The sequence below is a fragment of the Poecilia formosa genome, unplaced genomic scaffold, assembly GCF_000485575.1.
Source record: "Poecilia formosa unplaced genomic scaffold, Poecilia_formosa-5.1.2 Scaffold39, whole genome shotgun sequence".
Lineage (NCBI taxonomy): Eukaryota > Metazoa > Chordata > Actinopteri > Cyprinodontiformes > Poeciliidae > Poecilia > Poecilia formosa.
In genome coordinates, this window is record NW_006799978.1 from 1,774,251 (window position 1) to 1,790,182 (window position 15,932).

The 15,932-nt window shown below is 36.1% G+C and overlaps 1 protein-coding gene across 1 annotated transcript in view; it reads right to left on the reverse strand.

Annotated features, from left to right (window-relative positions):
• Positions 1–15,932, reverse strand: part of rxfp1 (relaxin family peptide receptor 1) — a 107,775-nt gene that overhangs the window by 10,599 nt on the left and 81,244 nt on the right. The window contains exons 12-15 of the mRNA XM_007551033.2: positions 10,926–10,997; positions 10,344–10,415; positions 9,594–9,665; positions 7,417–7,646 (exon numbers count right to left, since the gene is read on the reverse strand). Coding sequence (XP_007551095.1) covers positions 7,417–7,646; positions 9,594–9,665; positions 10,344–10,415; positions 10,926–10,997 — 446 coding nt within the window. The remainder of the gene's footprint in view (positions 1–7,416; positions 7,647–9,593; positions 9,666–10,343; positions 10,416–10,925; positions 10,998–15,932) is intronic.

Below are 15,932 nucleotides of genomic sequence, written 5' to 3' on the forward strand. Positions count from 1 at the left end.
CAAAAGGTCTCTGGTTCGAAACCAGACAGAAACAGATTTTGTAGGTTATTCATCTCTTGGGGTACAGTGAGACAATAAGAGTCTTCCTCTTTTGTGATGGTTCATTTGCCAATCGACTTCAATGTCGGCTTCTTTGATGTGGCCCCCCAGCATTTTATAGGTTGATGATTGACTTAAAATAGGTTTTGAGCATGAATTGACTACAAACTACATTTCAACCAAAGATTTGTATTCAGAAAGAATGTTTTTAATTAATTGATTTCAGTTGCCTCTGAGACTAAGTCTTTGCGTAAATATAATGTCTGCCCATGTGACTTGTTTTTATTATTTGCTTGCTTACCTTTAAACAACTGATTTAAATATTGTAATTTTTAAACTGAGCAGTAATTTTACATCCATGGAAACTCAAATGTAATATTTAAAACTTCAATACATAAAATCAGTTATTTAACAATATGAGGTGGTGTTTAATTTATTTTTAACATTGTATTTTATACATTTATGCTGGGGCTGCCCAAGTCTAGTTTTCCAGAGCTACGTTCTGCAGCTTTAGATGCATTCCTTCTCTAACACACCTGGACCATTGACTCATTATAAGCCTCTACAGAACTGAATGAGGGAAGTCAACCTTTTGTCTTGGGTGTTTTAGCAGGGATGCCCTCCTGATTTGTACCGTCAATGTGGCCCATTGAGGGTGGCCAATATGCTGAAGTGGCCCTCAGTGAAATTGAATTTGACACCCCTGTATTAGAGTAAGAGTATGTAGTCAGAGCAGAGTCCTTCACAAAAGCTCAAAACTTAAAACTGTCCCATAGAAACCCTCACAGACTGAACTCAGGAAGAATGAAGTCAGTGTGGAAAGAAGGTCATAAAAAGTCAGTTTTGCAAATATATTTTAGACTCTTCAGCAGCAGTCACTACTTATGCTCTTGGCATATTTTAAATTTGATTGAAAAACAAAAGAGCAAATTATCCAGTCAGAAAAGTACAGCTAGGAAAAAGGGTGTTGCTCAGTGGTGGGCTTTGAAGGTTTTTATATTAAAAACATACAGAATGTGAGGATCCATGCACAGCTGCAGGTCTGGCTTCTGTTGTTAGTCACTCATTAATCAACAATTCCTTAGTTAGTTACTGGTATTATGTCATGCTTCAGGGACAGATTGATTTTCTATATACCTCCATTCTGCACAAATGAGTAAGCAAACGGACATAAAAAGATGCAAACATATTTGCAAACTAGTCAGGTTGCTAATGTTAATGGTTTTTGTATCCAAAATGCAAAACAAGAAAACCATGTTATTCTTGGTCTACATCAAAACAAAATCCAATAATAATAATTGCTTTTGTTTTAATACAAACATTATTTTATTTATTTATTTTTTTAAATGAAGAAGCAGTTTTTGTATTTTGTGTTGAAACTTGTTCTTATGTTGTTGAGATTCAATATTAATCCTACTGCACAAAAAATAAAATAATAAACAATAAGCCCTCTGGGATGTCTGCACATTCAGCTTGAGTTGAGCTGCTGTTCCACGGAGCAGTCAACATATTAGTATTAATAACTCAGCACATAAGCACATCATCATAGCAAAGAACCAAGGTCTCCTGTGGTAGAAATACTTAATTATATGCAGTGTACCGGTGTCATACAGAGAGCTGACATTTTCTTTTGTACAGGACTATACATCTGATCAAAAGTGTCTTATTACCTCCCTGGACAATGTTTTCCTCCATGTTTACTCCTCATTGCCCTTGGCAACTTATTAAAAAGTTTTCCTGTCATGATCAACGAACAAATTGCAAATTTACAAGTCATACTCTCTAATAAGTTTATAGATGTCTCGTCAGTCACTTTTTAATGTTCAGATGAACAACAAAAAGTAATTCCTTCATTATGTCAGCACACCATAAGCTATCACCGATGACGGCTAAATATGTCCAAAAATCCCAGAACAGCAACTATCTTGGTGTCCTGTTCACAAGTGATGTTAAGAACCAGAGATGGACAGACAGATTGGGTCTTTGTCTACTGTAATGTGAGCATCTGTTGTAGTGAAGAAAGAGTTGACCAGATCAGCAAAGCTCTTAATATACCAGTTCCTCAAAGTTCAGACCCTCACCCATGGTCATGAGATATGGAACAAGAATGAAAGAGATCCTGGATGCAAGTGGTCAAAACAAGCTTCTACTGAAGGATGGCTGGACAAAGCTGGTTTGTTTCTGCAGAAGGAACCTTGTAGTTACAGGTTCCTCAAAGATCTCCGTCAGCAGCAGACGCAGCATACAACCCCACCAAGAAATAAGTAAAGCTGCCAAATACTGCTTAGGGTTAGGGTTAGAGAAAACTGAGAAGCACAGCTTTGTGTGCCCATACTAGCCTGACCCAGAGCTGGAAAGGTCAAGTTCAGAGCCGACTTGCTAACCAATAAGATAATGTTAGCCACAGTAGCTAACGGCTCCCAACAGACACAGCCAGCCAAATGTCTAAATTCATCTTGCCCGTTGGAGCTCTGTTCACAGTAGGTTGTGCCTACTGTTGTGCCTACTGCACAACATCCTAAGCTGATAGCAGCTTAGAATGATCAATGTAAATGTTTTTGTGTATTTTTGCTTTTCTTCAACAGGAAATAGAGATCGATCATGAATGTCAGTCCAGGAAGAAAATAAGTTGGATACTGTCCAAGGTTTGAGACTGGGGTGAAGGTTCGTCTCTTAATGGAGAAACTGCATTGGATATGCAGCGAATATGAATGCTGTAGATCAAAACATATTTATGTGTTTGAATGGCCCAGTCAAAGTTCAAACAAAATCCAGTAAAAAATGTAGCAAGACTTGATTGTCGTCTTAGGTATGCAAAGCTGGCATGTCCTTAAAGACTTGCAGCAGTTATTGAAGTAAATTATGGGTCCACAAAGAATTGAATCTGGGGGTTGATGGGGATGCACACCACCTTCCACAAGCCGCTGTTTGAGCCTGTTATGTTGGGCCAAGAGCAACTCAATGTGTAATTATCCACGGAGCTCATGGATGAAATTATGGAGGTGACATTTGACCCGACACATTTAATATGGCCACTACAGACGGTGAAGCACAGTTTTCTTCTTGTTGCCTCAAGAATAATTATACATCATATTTTTAAGCTCCTCTTATGTTTTCTTAGGGAATAATGTTGATAACTGACCTATTTTCTTTTTCAGGTTCCTCCAAGCAGAGTAGTCTCATTTTTCTTAGATTCAAGTCCCACATGCTTATCCGCTAGTGCAGTGTGAAAACTAATTACTCATATATTCTCTTTTCCTGGCATCTGAAAGGCATCAGTCAAAATCTGTAGTTTATATCCAACTGGAAAATGTTACCATTATTGCCATTTTATCCTTTGTTTTACATAAAGTATCACCTGAATACAGTGAAAATACAAATTTTAATGCATTTCTTTTGGCTTTTATATGCGTCACCAACACAAAGTAGTCCATAATTGTTAATATGTCTAATTTTAAACATTTTGTACTAATTAAAATCTGAAAAGTTTGGTGTTCACTTGTATTCAGCTCCTGTTGCAAATTCTCCTGTTATTTGGGATAAGTCTCCACCAGCTTTGCAACTTTGCAGACAAAATATTTTCCCATTCTTTTCAAAATACCTTTAACCTTACGGTCTATAAAATTTATATGAAATATATTAACATTTGTGACATGTAAAAAAAAATGGCTCTCGAATAGTTTTCCAAAATTAATCTCATAAAGTTATTAAAAGTGATCTATAATACATTTGGTTTATTAAATAAAGAGCTCAACATTTTATTATTGATTCTATGCAGTATTGAGATGTGAGGATGTAAAGTGGAAAACAGCAGAACTGATTTGGTTCGTGCCTGACTGGGATCTCTAAGAGGATCTTGGCTTCAGGTTGACCTTGTATTGAGATGTTTTAGCAGAAAAGAAAAAAACAAACAAACTGAAATGTTTTCAGTGAGTAAAAGGCTACAGTCAAAGATGAATGTGGCTGAATAGATGAAAATATCTTTCAAGCTAACTTTTGATCCAGATTTGAATACAGATGGCTCAACACTTGAATGAGTTTATACTTTGCCTGTGAACTTAAATCTGTTCCATCCCTTTATATGCAGATCAGTAGCTCTTTGTGGATATGTTGTGTTTGCATATAGAAGCACATAATCCACTTCTGGTGAAGAGATTAAACCATTTTAAGGCCAGTTAGCTCCTTTTTCATTCCTTTAAGCTTCACTTTAGCTTTTTTCAGCCAACTCTGAAGGAATGAAGTTTTAAAGATCAATGTGTTAAAGCAAGTAGGCTATAAATGTCTTGAAATGAAAACAAATTCAAACTTGGTTGACACTTTTCATGGTACATTTGTCATGGGTTTACTAAACTTTTAGAAAAAAAGTTTTTGCCCTTCAATCTCTGGTTTATCACAGTGGGGGCTGTGGCCCCATGGGGGGGAAGGTCACCATGAAGAGCTAGGAGGGTCTTAGAAAGTAAGAGGACAAAAAATACAAAATGGACAAGTTTCTGAAAAGAAAAAAAGTGAAGCCACCATCCAGCAGCCCACCTGTGGAGAACACAGCTTCAAAAAACCCTCAGAAATTATGGCCAGCTGAAGTCAGAAAATATGATGCAGCTTTTATGCTAAACAAATGCAATAACTATTAATTTTTGAATAAAAGTGTGGAAAAAACTGTCTATAAGTTTATGTGTCTTTACATATTTCTGAGGATTTGTAAAGTGCGTCCCTGGCCAGAAGTTAATGATGTTTGCGGGGTCAAGGTAGGGAAAGGTTTGGGAAACCCTGCTCCATGATTTTATAGTTTATTAAATAAGTTGAAGGCTATAACAGATTTTGATTAAAGTAAAACATGTTTTTTATTTATATGGACTGTTTAAACAGTATCACATCACAGCAGCAGCAGCTTTGCTCTTCAATCTCAAATATTTCCCAAGAAATAAACCGTCTTCAGCATCAACTCCGTTTTCCTCAGTTGTCAGTCTGGAGTTCATTTTAAATGGCCATTTTAAAAAAACTATTCTGATTCTCCTCATTAAATCATGAAACAACCAAGGAGTCCTCATCTGATGTTGATAGCAAATGAAATTGCATTTGTTAGCATTCTGATGAAATCCTGTGTTGAGCTGTGAGCTACCAAAACACAGAAATGTCTTTATTTAAGGATGCAGGGAACATGTTTAAGAGTTGGGGCATGTTACCTCCACATTGCATCACCTCTTCTTTTAATGAAGCGCTTTAACTGTCTAGAAAATGTCAGGAACAATATGTTGAGTTTTGAATGTGTCGTCATTTTCTCTGTTTTTCTAACAGACTTTAACTTACTGCCATACAGATGTCAGTTTAATAGCTGTCCACCTGGAACACAAAATGTATCTGGCACTGTGTTGCTGTAAAAGTCACCTGGACAACAGCAAACTTCACTGAGCTGCATGTAATGGTGAGGACTAATGCTGTGCGACATACTCATGTCCACTAATCTTCTCTTCTTAGATTCTCCTGTGCAGTTACTCTGTCTTGTATTAAATATATTTATGCCCCTATAAACATTTTTCCCATTTTGTCACATTACAACCAGAAATATCAATGTATTATTGGGAAATTGTAGCAGATGAACATAGAATATTTGTGAAAATATCCTGTCTGGTTTTATGTGTTTTTTACTACACTAATTCTGAAAAGTGGTGGGTGCAAATGCATTTAGCAACTTTTACTTTAATGTAAATTTATAACATCTATATCTGTATTGTACCGTCACAACATAGTGACAGTTTTAAGTAATGAATAAAAAAAGACAAAAGTTACATGCTGCAGCTTTGAAAAGACTACAACTTTTCTTTTGTCAGGAAACTGCGGAGCGTTTCTCCTCACCATTAGCCAAGGAAAAGGCTCTTGAAACAAATTATATACTTGAAATCACAGCTTCAGCTATAGATTGTAGAGTTGATATTTAAATGTTTCTAGTGCAGAGATGTTGATAAAAAATATGGTTAAATATTTAAGTATTGATTACTTTTTTAGACATCAGTGTAGAGCTCTTGTTTTATGAAACTTGTCCTCAGTTGATTCAGTTATTATCACACCTAACATACTAATTTGTTGTGTGACACCGTATTTAAATGTGAGATGTTTGAGCTGATTGATGCGTGGATATATTTTTTCCTCTTTTTAGGGTAATATAAAACTTAATTAGCTTTTTTTATTGCCCTGGTGCCAGCTTTCTACCCCCAGCTGTTTTCTCACTCCTTTTCCTTCATGCAATATTAACAAGGTCATGTAAAATTATCAAGCCAAAACGTGGTAGAAAATTGGAGCATACGTGCATGGGGGGGGGAAACATTAAATTTTGATGTGCAGAGGGACAGCTTTCACTTACACAGCCTTGGTGGTAGATGCATCCAGAATATGTTTAAAAGATTTTGTTGGCATTGAGGTAAAAATAAAACTAATATGAATCTTGATTTACATTCAGGGTTTGAACATTTGCATGCTCATTGCATTCATATAAACTTTTTACGAAGCATCTCAGCTTTTCTGGAAACATCTCTCAACATCTTAATCAAGAGTCAGTATTAATTTAGCAGATGAAATTATGATTTGAGAAATCCCTCTAGTGATTTATCTTTTTCCATTTAGTCATGACAGCGTGAGAAGCATTCAGATTTGTAGTTTTGAGGAATGTAAATACACTTTGATTTCTTTTATCTGTACTGTAGTGTTTTTTAATTTCACTGTTTCTGGTTTGTTATGGAGAATGATCAAATGAATGCGCAACTGTGGCATCAATGTCATTTAGAATAAATGTGAGCAGAAAAAGTTTAGTATTGGACTGCAGTGGTACAAGAAATCATTCTTCACTGTCCACCTCTGGTTCCCACAAGGTAACGTTTGCTGTCCATAAAAATATAATTAATTGCATGAAATTTTTTAACACGTTGAGTTTCTGAAATTAATTAACAGTCCTGGCCCTAATACAAACATCTTGGGTTCACTGGTAAGAAATTTAAGTCTTAACTCCATCCAGAACCTCTGGGCAGGTCAACCAAAAAACAAACTCTAGGAAGTGAAAGTGTGTCAGGCTGCATTACACACATATTAACACAGAATGAGTAGTCACTGCAAAAATATTGATGCTTTGCATAAACTTGATATAATTCATAATAAACCCTGAGAGACTTATTAAATATTTTATACCAGAGAAACATAATGAAACATGACTATGCATTATAGCAAAGAAATACAGTCAGAATAAAAATAAATAAATAAAAATTCAGGCAGAAACTTCAAGTGACACTTTGTACTCTCTGAAGTTTAAAAGGCTCCATATCCCTCTCCCTTTGCACAACGCTCCCTCCCAAATGACTGCTGTTCCCCTGAAAGTGCAGTTTGACTCACAGCAGAGGGAGATGATGCACATGGCGTGGAGTTTGTTCTCGGAGCGGATATACGAGCGCATGCAGATGACAAAGATGTTGCCAAAGCATGTGGTGGCAGAGACAACCCAGACAAAAACCCTCAGGACGATGTTGGCCAGCAGGTCCTCAAAAGACGAGATGCCATCTGTGTTGGGCTTGCAGCTGCGCACGTGAGGGGCATAGCCGCAGTACTGGAACTTCTTGAAATAGCTAAGAAAACAGATAAAACAACATCAAAAAAGCAATCTAATGCTAGGGCATGGGGTGTGTGTTTACTTGGAGCCTGGAGTGGTCTATCCACAATATTACCCTTACTGTCTATTTGTGCATTTAAACTGGAAGATAATGAAAAACAGAAGGACAGTGATCTCATTTCTGTCAGACTGTGCAGTTCAGGAGGTGGAAGACTTACTTAAAAAACCTATTTGGATTAAAACTGGTCCTTTTGTTCTTATAAACTCTTGTTGGAGGAAGCCGACAGAGATTTAACGTCAGTCGTTTATCAAAACTAAAAGAACTGAAACCCAACCAAGCGTTTGGCTTTGGGTTAATTTACTTTTAGATGTTGGGTGTTGACACAGCTCTGCTTACTTCACAGTGTCACTTTGGCCTGAATGGCAACTAGAAAAATGGCCTTAATGAAAAGCAAAAGGAAAATCAATCAAATCCTCTCAGATCCTGAAATGACTAAATTTGGACTATTGATTGAAACTATTTTTTTTTAAACTATTTTTTTTCTGTATAAAATGCAATAAATATTATACTTGGTGTGCAAGTATTTGCAGAATGTCCACATTTTGTAAAGTTACAAACCCAAATTTCAATGTTCCTTAAAATTTTAGAACATAAGCCAAGTTTAACTTGGCCTGTCCGATGTGCGCTGGTTGTTCTCTAATGATCTCTAACAAACCAGTGAGGCCTTCACAGAACAGTTAGATTTACACTGAGATTACATTACATAGGCAACTGGTTGTGAAGAGTTTTATTTATGGCTAAGAGGGCTGAAAACATGCTTCATTTTTTTAAAAACCCATATGTAATTTTCTTTTCTTTTCTTATCGTTTACTGCTCTGTGTTGGTCTGATACATAAAATCTAATTTAAATAAATTAAAATTTGAGATTACACGTCAAAATGTCAAACGTTTATCTCCTATATCATTATAGGAGATAAACTGTTGCTATTTTAGCCAAAATATTCACTCATTTCAAATGAAGGTGGGCAACGTTCAGGATGGAGGTTGAACGTTCAACCAGGGAAAAAAAATAAATAAAAATACTAAAGTTTTGTCATCAAGTGATGCACCAGTATGTAAATTTGGGTTAGTATTAATATCTGATGTTAATATTACTGTTGTGTCCGATAACTGATATCGTATTATGTTCTCTTACCTTTTCCACATAGTGAGAACACCCCACAATGCACTGCTTCAACATCATTGTCACATGACTAAAAAACTCATCATTTATTGAAATTGAAGTTTTATATATCAGACAATGTGGTAAAAAAATTAAGAAAAGCCAAACCCAATGTATTGTGCACTTCTACTTTGTTCCCGTGTTTTGCTGCTTTTTATGGGTCAGTTTATGGAGTCAAATCTGTTGAAAAATCATAGAAATTGTATATTTGGAAGCAGATTATAGCCAGGCTGGTTGATTTAAGAGAAAAACACACACACACACACACACACACACACACACAACCCCACACACACACACACACACGCACACACACACAATGTAACCTTCCACAGCATAAAAAGTGTTTGTCATGAAGATTTGAAATTGTTTTTCACTGTTTGGTGCTACAAAATTACCTTTCAATTTACTTGCCACAGTTTGGGGCTAAACCCTTTTTACTAAAACAAACCAGATCACCATCCTTCTTAACATTAATGGTTTTTGTTTAGCCCACTTGAATAAAAACGAAAAACTACAACTAAAAAAAAGAAGTAAAAAAGGAACTTATTCCTTCCACGAATTCATGAATTATGTATGTTTGCGCTCTGAGAGGTTGGCTCACCTTAAAGCTGGTTTAATTATCTCCCAGATGGATTTAAAGCTGAGCCCCAGTAAGGATAGCCTGTGACTCGGTCTTATCAGTACATTGTGTGTGAAAAAATGAAGGTCTCCACAGAGCATGATAATGTTGTACTTACATGTGAGTCAAGTATCTGAGAGGTTCAAACATCCTTCGCTGTATGTTATCAATTTCTATTCCCTCTATGCTCCTGAGAGACATAAAAACATTTTGTTACAAATTCTGAAAAGTGAAATACAGACCTGTGAAAAAGAATATGCTCCTATGGACTTTCTCTGTCTATGCTGTTCTTGTCAAACTTCAAGTGTTTCAGATCAAACAAATTTTATTATCAATAATAGATTAAAAAAAAGCATGTTTCAAAAACTTTTTTTTTGAGCCATTTGGAGGTGAATTTGAGCACAGTGCTGTGCTCTGGATTACTGTCCTGCTTCATGATCAAAGTGTCCCTACAATCCTTTAGAAATTTATGCTAGAGAGATAATTAATTGTTTGATCACTTATTGAAAATTGTCCAGAGCCTGAAGCAGGAATACAGCCCCAACCATCACACTACCACCACCATGTTTTCTGTTGGCCTGATGCTCTTTTTCTGAAATGATGGGTTAGATTTACACCTGATACATTTGGGCGCACACGTTGTAAAACTGTGTGAGAATTTGGGTTTTTCTGGTCTTTTTGCCGAGCCTTTGTCTTACTGTTAAACTTTTTCCTATTTGGCATGTCACAACAGACATGTTAGCAGATCTTAAACATCATAAAAGACTTCATTACCCTTTCAAAAGCTGATACAAAGCTGTTGTTGTCCTTAAATCTCCAACAGTAAAGATTAGTGGTCAGTGTCAAGAACGGGAGAACAGATACTTACAAAGACTTCAGTTTATGTAACTTGTCAAAGTGATCCAGTTGAAGCTCCACGATGGGATTGTAAGATATGTTTCTACAACATAAGATTAAAAAAAAAGCACACAAAATATTAAATATAGATGCCACTGATCCTTGATCTCACACTACAGATAAATCCTGCAGAGATTACATATCAGACATCAGCGCTTCATCTAAATAACATGTTTTCCTGTTTCTTTTTAACTCCAACATGTTTTCCTTCCAATCAAGCTATCAAAACAATTCAGCAGCAAAAGCTGGACTCGTCCTCTTTTTGTTTGTCTCTGCATGACAGCTTGATATAAACCTATTATGCTGTTAGCAAGCTAACTTCTGCTCAACTATTTTTATGTACTAAATGCATAAAATCTTGGTGCAAATGTAAAAACTTTACTTTTCATGCTTTATATGTCTGATTTAATTATATTGAAATAAAATACACTAAATCCAATTAAAATTGAGTTTTGTGCAATCTGATTCTCGCAGACATGAAAACAGACTCCAGCTGCAGCAATCCAAAGTTAAACCAAAATCTGTTTACTGTCGTGTTTGATTAAGAACTCACAGTTGGAGCAAATCCTCCAGTAAGACAAATAGATTGGGAGGTATGGCCACCAGTCTGTTGTTGGACAGATCCCTGTGCAGAGACACAAGCACATAAGCATTAGACAAATAAACAAACTCATTCAGAACCAAAAGACTGTTCTAATTTTTGCTGATCTTTTTATAGAACATTGTTGGTTTCCAAACTATTTCCTGCTGATATACAAAATATGAACAACAGACTTGGCCGATTGACATGCAGAGACAAACAGGCACAACACTGTACTTTCTCCTTTACACGTGTTTATTATTTGTAGAAATTGTGATAAAAAGAGAAGCAACTTTTTAAAAATAAAAATAATTTTTCTTGTAAAAAAAGAAATCTACGCATGAAATCTATGCATGAAATATTGTAAAATTTTACTCAGGAACAATTAAAGGTGCTAGTACGAGCAAAAAATAAATAATCTCAATTTAGTTGTCTTTTTTTTAAATAAACTTTAAAATAACACAAAAAAAACAAGGGCAAGGAAAAAAACTTAACACCTCATTTCAATAAAAATAATTCACAACATGTCCAATAAGAAACCCTGTCAGACAGACATTATGACAGTAGGTATTATAACTCTTTGGGCCATTTTCATACACAAAGTGGAAACTAAAGTAGCTAGTCGTCTTCTTATGTCTGTAAGAAATACTAAACATCTATCAGAGACACAGCTGAGAGTTCTTTATAAGTACATTAGAGTTTCTAAGTGCTTTAAGTAGAATGACCCTGGAGTTCTTTTATTCCTTGAAGAGCTCTCATCTTCTATCCAAAAGCCTTTTTCAGTTCTCAATGTGATTGGAAGTAAAGCCTATTCGTGCTGTAGTCACACCATTTGGGTCATTAAGTACACAAGTTGCCAGTTCTGCTCTCCGTTTTTGTCCAGTACTTGAGTCCATGTTATTTGTCGACATACACATGAGTGGCTTTGGTCACATGGTGTGAACTGCTGTGAAACTGAATGAGGAGAGTCAGGACTGATCACCATCCTCTTTGTGAACTCACCATACATGCAGAAGATACAGATAAATGGAAATACTATTTTTCTCCCTCAAAACATTTAAATTAATAAAGTAGAAACAAGGTAAAGTTTACTATTGAAGCAAGATTAAGGTTAAAATCCACTGGCAGGAGTCAGAGGGAGAATGTAGTGGACAGAGTTAAGTATTCTGACAGGCTGTTGTTTAAAGACGCTCAGAAGCGTTGGAGTGTGTTCTGGTACCTTCTCCCTGAGGCAGGAGGCTGAAGACGGGTAGTGAGGAGTGTGAGGTGTCACCAGCAATGCTGGCAAAGTGGATGTCAAAAATATCAGTGAAGGAGGGAAGAGTGGAGATGATCCTCCTGGCTTCTCTATGTCTTGCAGAATCTTTTTGCAGTCTGCAGAGTTAGGTAGATAAAATCTGAGGTCACCTCCTCTGTTAAATGTTGGTTTTTCAGACGTGGTTGGCTTCTTTTAATACAATCTAGTTATCTCTGTCTAAAATGATGCCTTCAGTCGACCATCCCTTTTCCTTCAGATGTCAAATGAACACCTGAGACTAGACAGAATAAAATGGCTCTTCTGGTCCATCAGTGATATGAGGACCAGGTGAGTCTAATCAGTGAAGAGTTGCACATCTGTGGAAGAGTAGGCAGGAAACTGTGGGAAGGAGGCTAAGTTAGCTGAGCTAAACAGAAAGGATACTAAACTAAAAGTACCTTAAAGTGGACCTATTCTGCAAAATTCACTTTTTGCATATTTTCATACTTCCATTTAGGTCTCTCCTGCTTCTAAAACAGCCCAAGTGCTTAAGAAAACCTCTACACAGTTGATTTTTGGCAATAAGTTATTGTTTTTTTGGATCTGGAAAACAAGCCATTTCAGAAACCTCCCAATTGTTAAGTCACAATCGAAGGACACTGCCTGGTTACTTGGCAACCCCATCTTAGCCAAGCCCATTACCAAGCAATGCAAGTGGAGCTCCAGCAAAGTTTGGTTAGCCGGTTTTACAGCTGCAGTGGCTGTGGAAAAAAGCAAGTGTTTTATTGTTTATCATCCAGAAACCACCTTCTGCGTTTTTGTTGACTGTTTAAGAGGCTCTACTTTTGGTTTTCAAAGATGTACAGTGGCATAACTGTGGCTCTGTTTGCAGACAATTTTCACGTGCAAATGTAAACATTGATTTTGGGGGCTTAACCAGCAGCAGCTTATTTGGACCTAAAGTGACAAGAGGGCCTAAAATGGCTCATTTTGAAAAGAGGCAGAACTGAGTAGACTGAAATCTCATAATCTAAGAATGATTTTGTGCAAAAAATGTAATGAAATGTTTTGAATAGCATGAAGACCTACCCTAACCTGTTCAAGGAAGCAAGATAGGTCACCTTTAGCACAGGAGGTGATATCGCTCCACCTCCATTCATTTCCTATGGAACAAATGCTATGAGGCAACAACTGCTTGCTGTCCTTCTACGCGGGATTCAATGTGGCTAGCAACACAATACAAGAAATTTGAGAAATGGTTTTTCACTGTTACTATTCTGTCCCATGTGCTGGATTTCACCACAAGCAGCAGAAAACTTTCGCCTTTTGTTGTCGTTCGATACTCCCCATAACACCAACATATGAGTTTACAAGTACACTGGCAAGGAAATGTTAGTGTCGACATGCTTACCTGTGTTTGAAATCACCTACTGCACCACAAATATAGCAGGGAGAATTCATAACCTTCTTAACCAGAAAGGAATCTTAAGATGCAGAAACATAAAGACAAATGTCGCCTTTTTTGCAAGGAGAGATATCTTAACTTGATTAAGGTACAATGATGTAAGCAGTGCTTTAATGTTACATCATGATTTATCTTCATTCTTTGAAGTCTTTGTAGTGAAGATTTATTGTTATAGCAATTTACAGTTCAATGCATGTAACTAAAAAACATTTATAAAATGCTAAAACTGACTTTTTTCCAGCAGCCAGAGCTGCGAGATGCATTCTCTCTGTTTTTCTTGTTTCTGATTAAATAACCAACAACTACTATCAACACTTTGTATGTTTAATAAGGTTGACAAAATAAAATCTTAGAGTTTGCAGAAATGTGCATTATTGGTGAGCGTTTAATTATGTTGTGAGTACAACAGAATAAATAAAGTCATGCGAAATGTAACTGGCTTTTGGCTACAGAGTCGAGAAGAAACAAAACAACACTGGTTATTTTGCTTTGATGGGATTTAGAGATAATAAAAGAGTCATGGAAGGCCTTATCTTGGACAAAAGGATGCAAAAAAGTATTTGCAAGAAAAAAAAAAAAGTAAAGAGCTTGACGTTATCTAAAATATTTCCCGCTAAGTTAATTTATTCCAAAGTCTCAAAGTCAAACCCAAGCAGTTGGAATTAGCCTGAAGCTTTCACAGCCTAGACAAAGAAGGTGTGTCTGATGTTACAATAACGGTGCAATAGCGTTCAAATTTTACAGATGACACATTTCTGTCCCTCAAATATCCAGCAAGGAAAAACAAAAGCTTCAATTACCCCCTAGCTGTTAAATGTCTGCAGCCCATTTTTTATATTTCAGGCAGGACAAAAAGTGTCACAGTAATCTTGAGATATGACCAACTAATTTTAAGTAGTTCAGCCTTTAATCCAAAGCGACATTACTACAAAATTTAAGGAAATTTTCCTTCAGTGTGTTCTGGAGAATGAGAACAAACAATATGTTGCCTCCGGCTATCGAACTTACTGCTAGAGGAGCATAAAAAATTCACAGGTCCCTGGAACAGGAGATGCTAAAACTCATGAGGCATTTATCAGCTTTGTACAGGCAACAGTGAGGCACAGAAAACAAAAGGAACATACAGTTGGGGGGATGCTATGAAGATAAATGGAAAAGGGCACTATTCAAAACTCAAGAGGGAGACAGGATCTGAAGTAAAAGGTTCACATCTGCAGGCACACGCAGCACGTCTGTGGTTATAAGCCAGAAATATACAAACAACAGGAGTGGAATGGTGTCCTCTGTACAGAAACAGGTCAAATAATACCCAGTCTGAAAAGTAAAACAGTAGACACTTGGTATAATACTGGCTGTAAAGGTTAAATATGCTCAATTTAGAGGAGCATCTCAATAAATCACAATAGTTTAGAAAGCTAATTCATTTAATCTCCTTTATTCAGAAAGTTAAAATCATTTTTCTTACACAAACAGAGTTAAGTTCTTTTACAGCTAACAAAAACACACAATCACATGCTAGGACATTTTAGATTAATAAAGTAATATTTATCCAAGATGGCACCCAGGATGTTTACTACTTTACTGTTACAAAGAGAAGAGACATTACTGAGGCTTTTCTGTTCAAATGTTTTTTTTTATGTGTTTTTGTACTTTTTCTGTCATGTCAGGTTTATAAATGAAAATTGTTTTCCAACATTCTACCTGGTAAACTAAAGGCTAAATAAATATTAAATAAAACCCTAAACTTCTTTGAGCGATGAATTAATTGCCTTCATTTTATGCTGTATTAATTACAGTAATTTACGCAAAAAAAGTTTTGACCAAGCAGTGAGTGTAAATACTCTGTAGTTCAGGGTGAAACGTTTTAGTAGGATCTCATTTCAGAACAAAAATGTTTTTTTGTAATATTCCAAAGTTCAGAAGCTGCATGTAAACCACAATGATCAAATTAAGATAACTAAAAACTTGATATATCACTGTGAGTGTGATTGATCCCTATATAAATATATTTTCAATCTAACTATTTAAATGAATTAAATATCAATTTATTCAAATTGACCTGTATGTAAGAAGTAACTTGTTTTGTGACATATTTTGTGGATTATTTTTGGGGAGGTATATAGTACAGCACTGGAATGAAAATGGCCTCTGATGAGTTATTGTTTATTTTTTTACTTTGTTTTTCAGTTGGAAAAACTCCAGGAAAAGTCATGAGCTCAATGAAAAACAGAAAAAATATCCTCTGGGGTTCAGACATTTGGAGAAAATTCAATAAAAA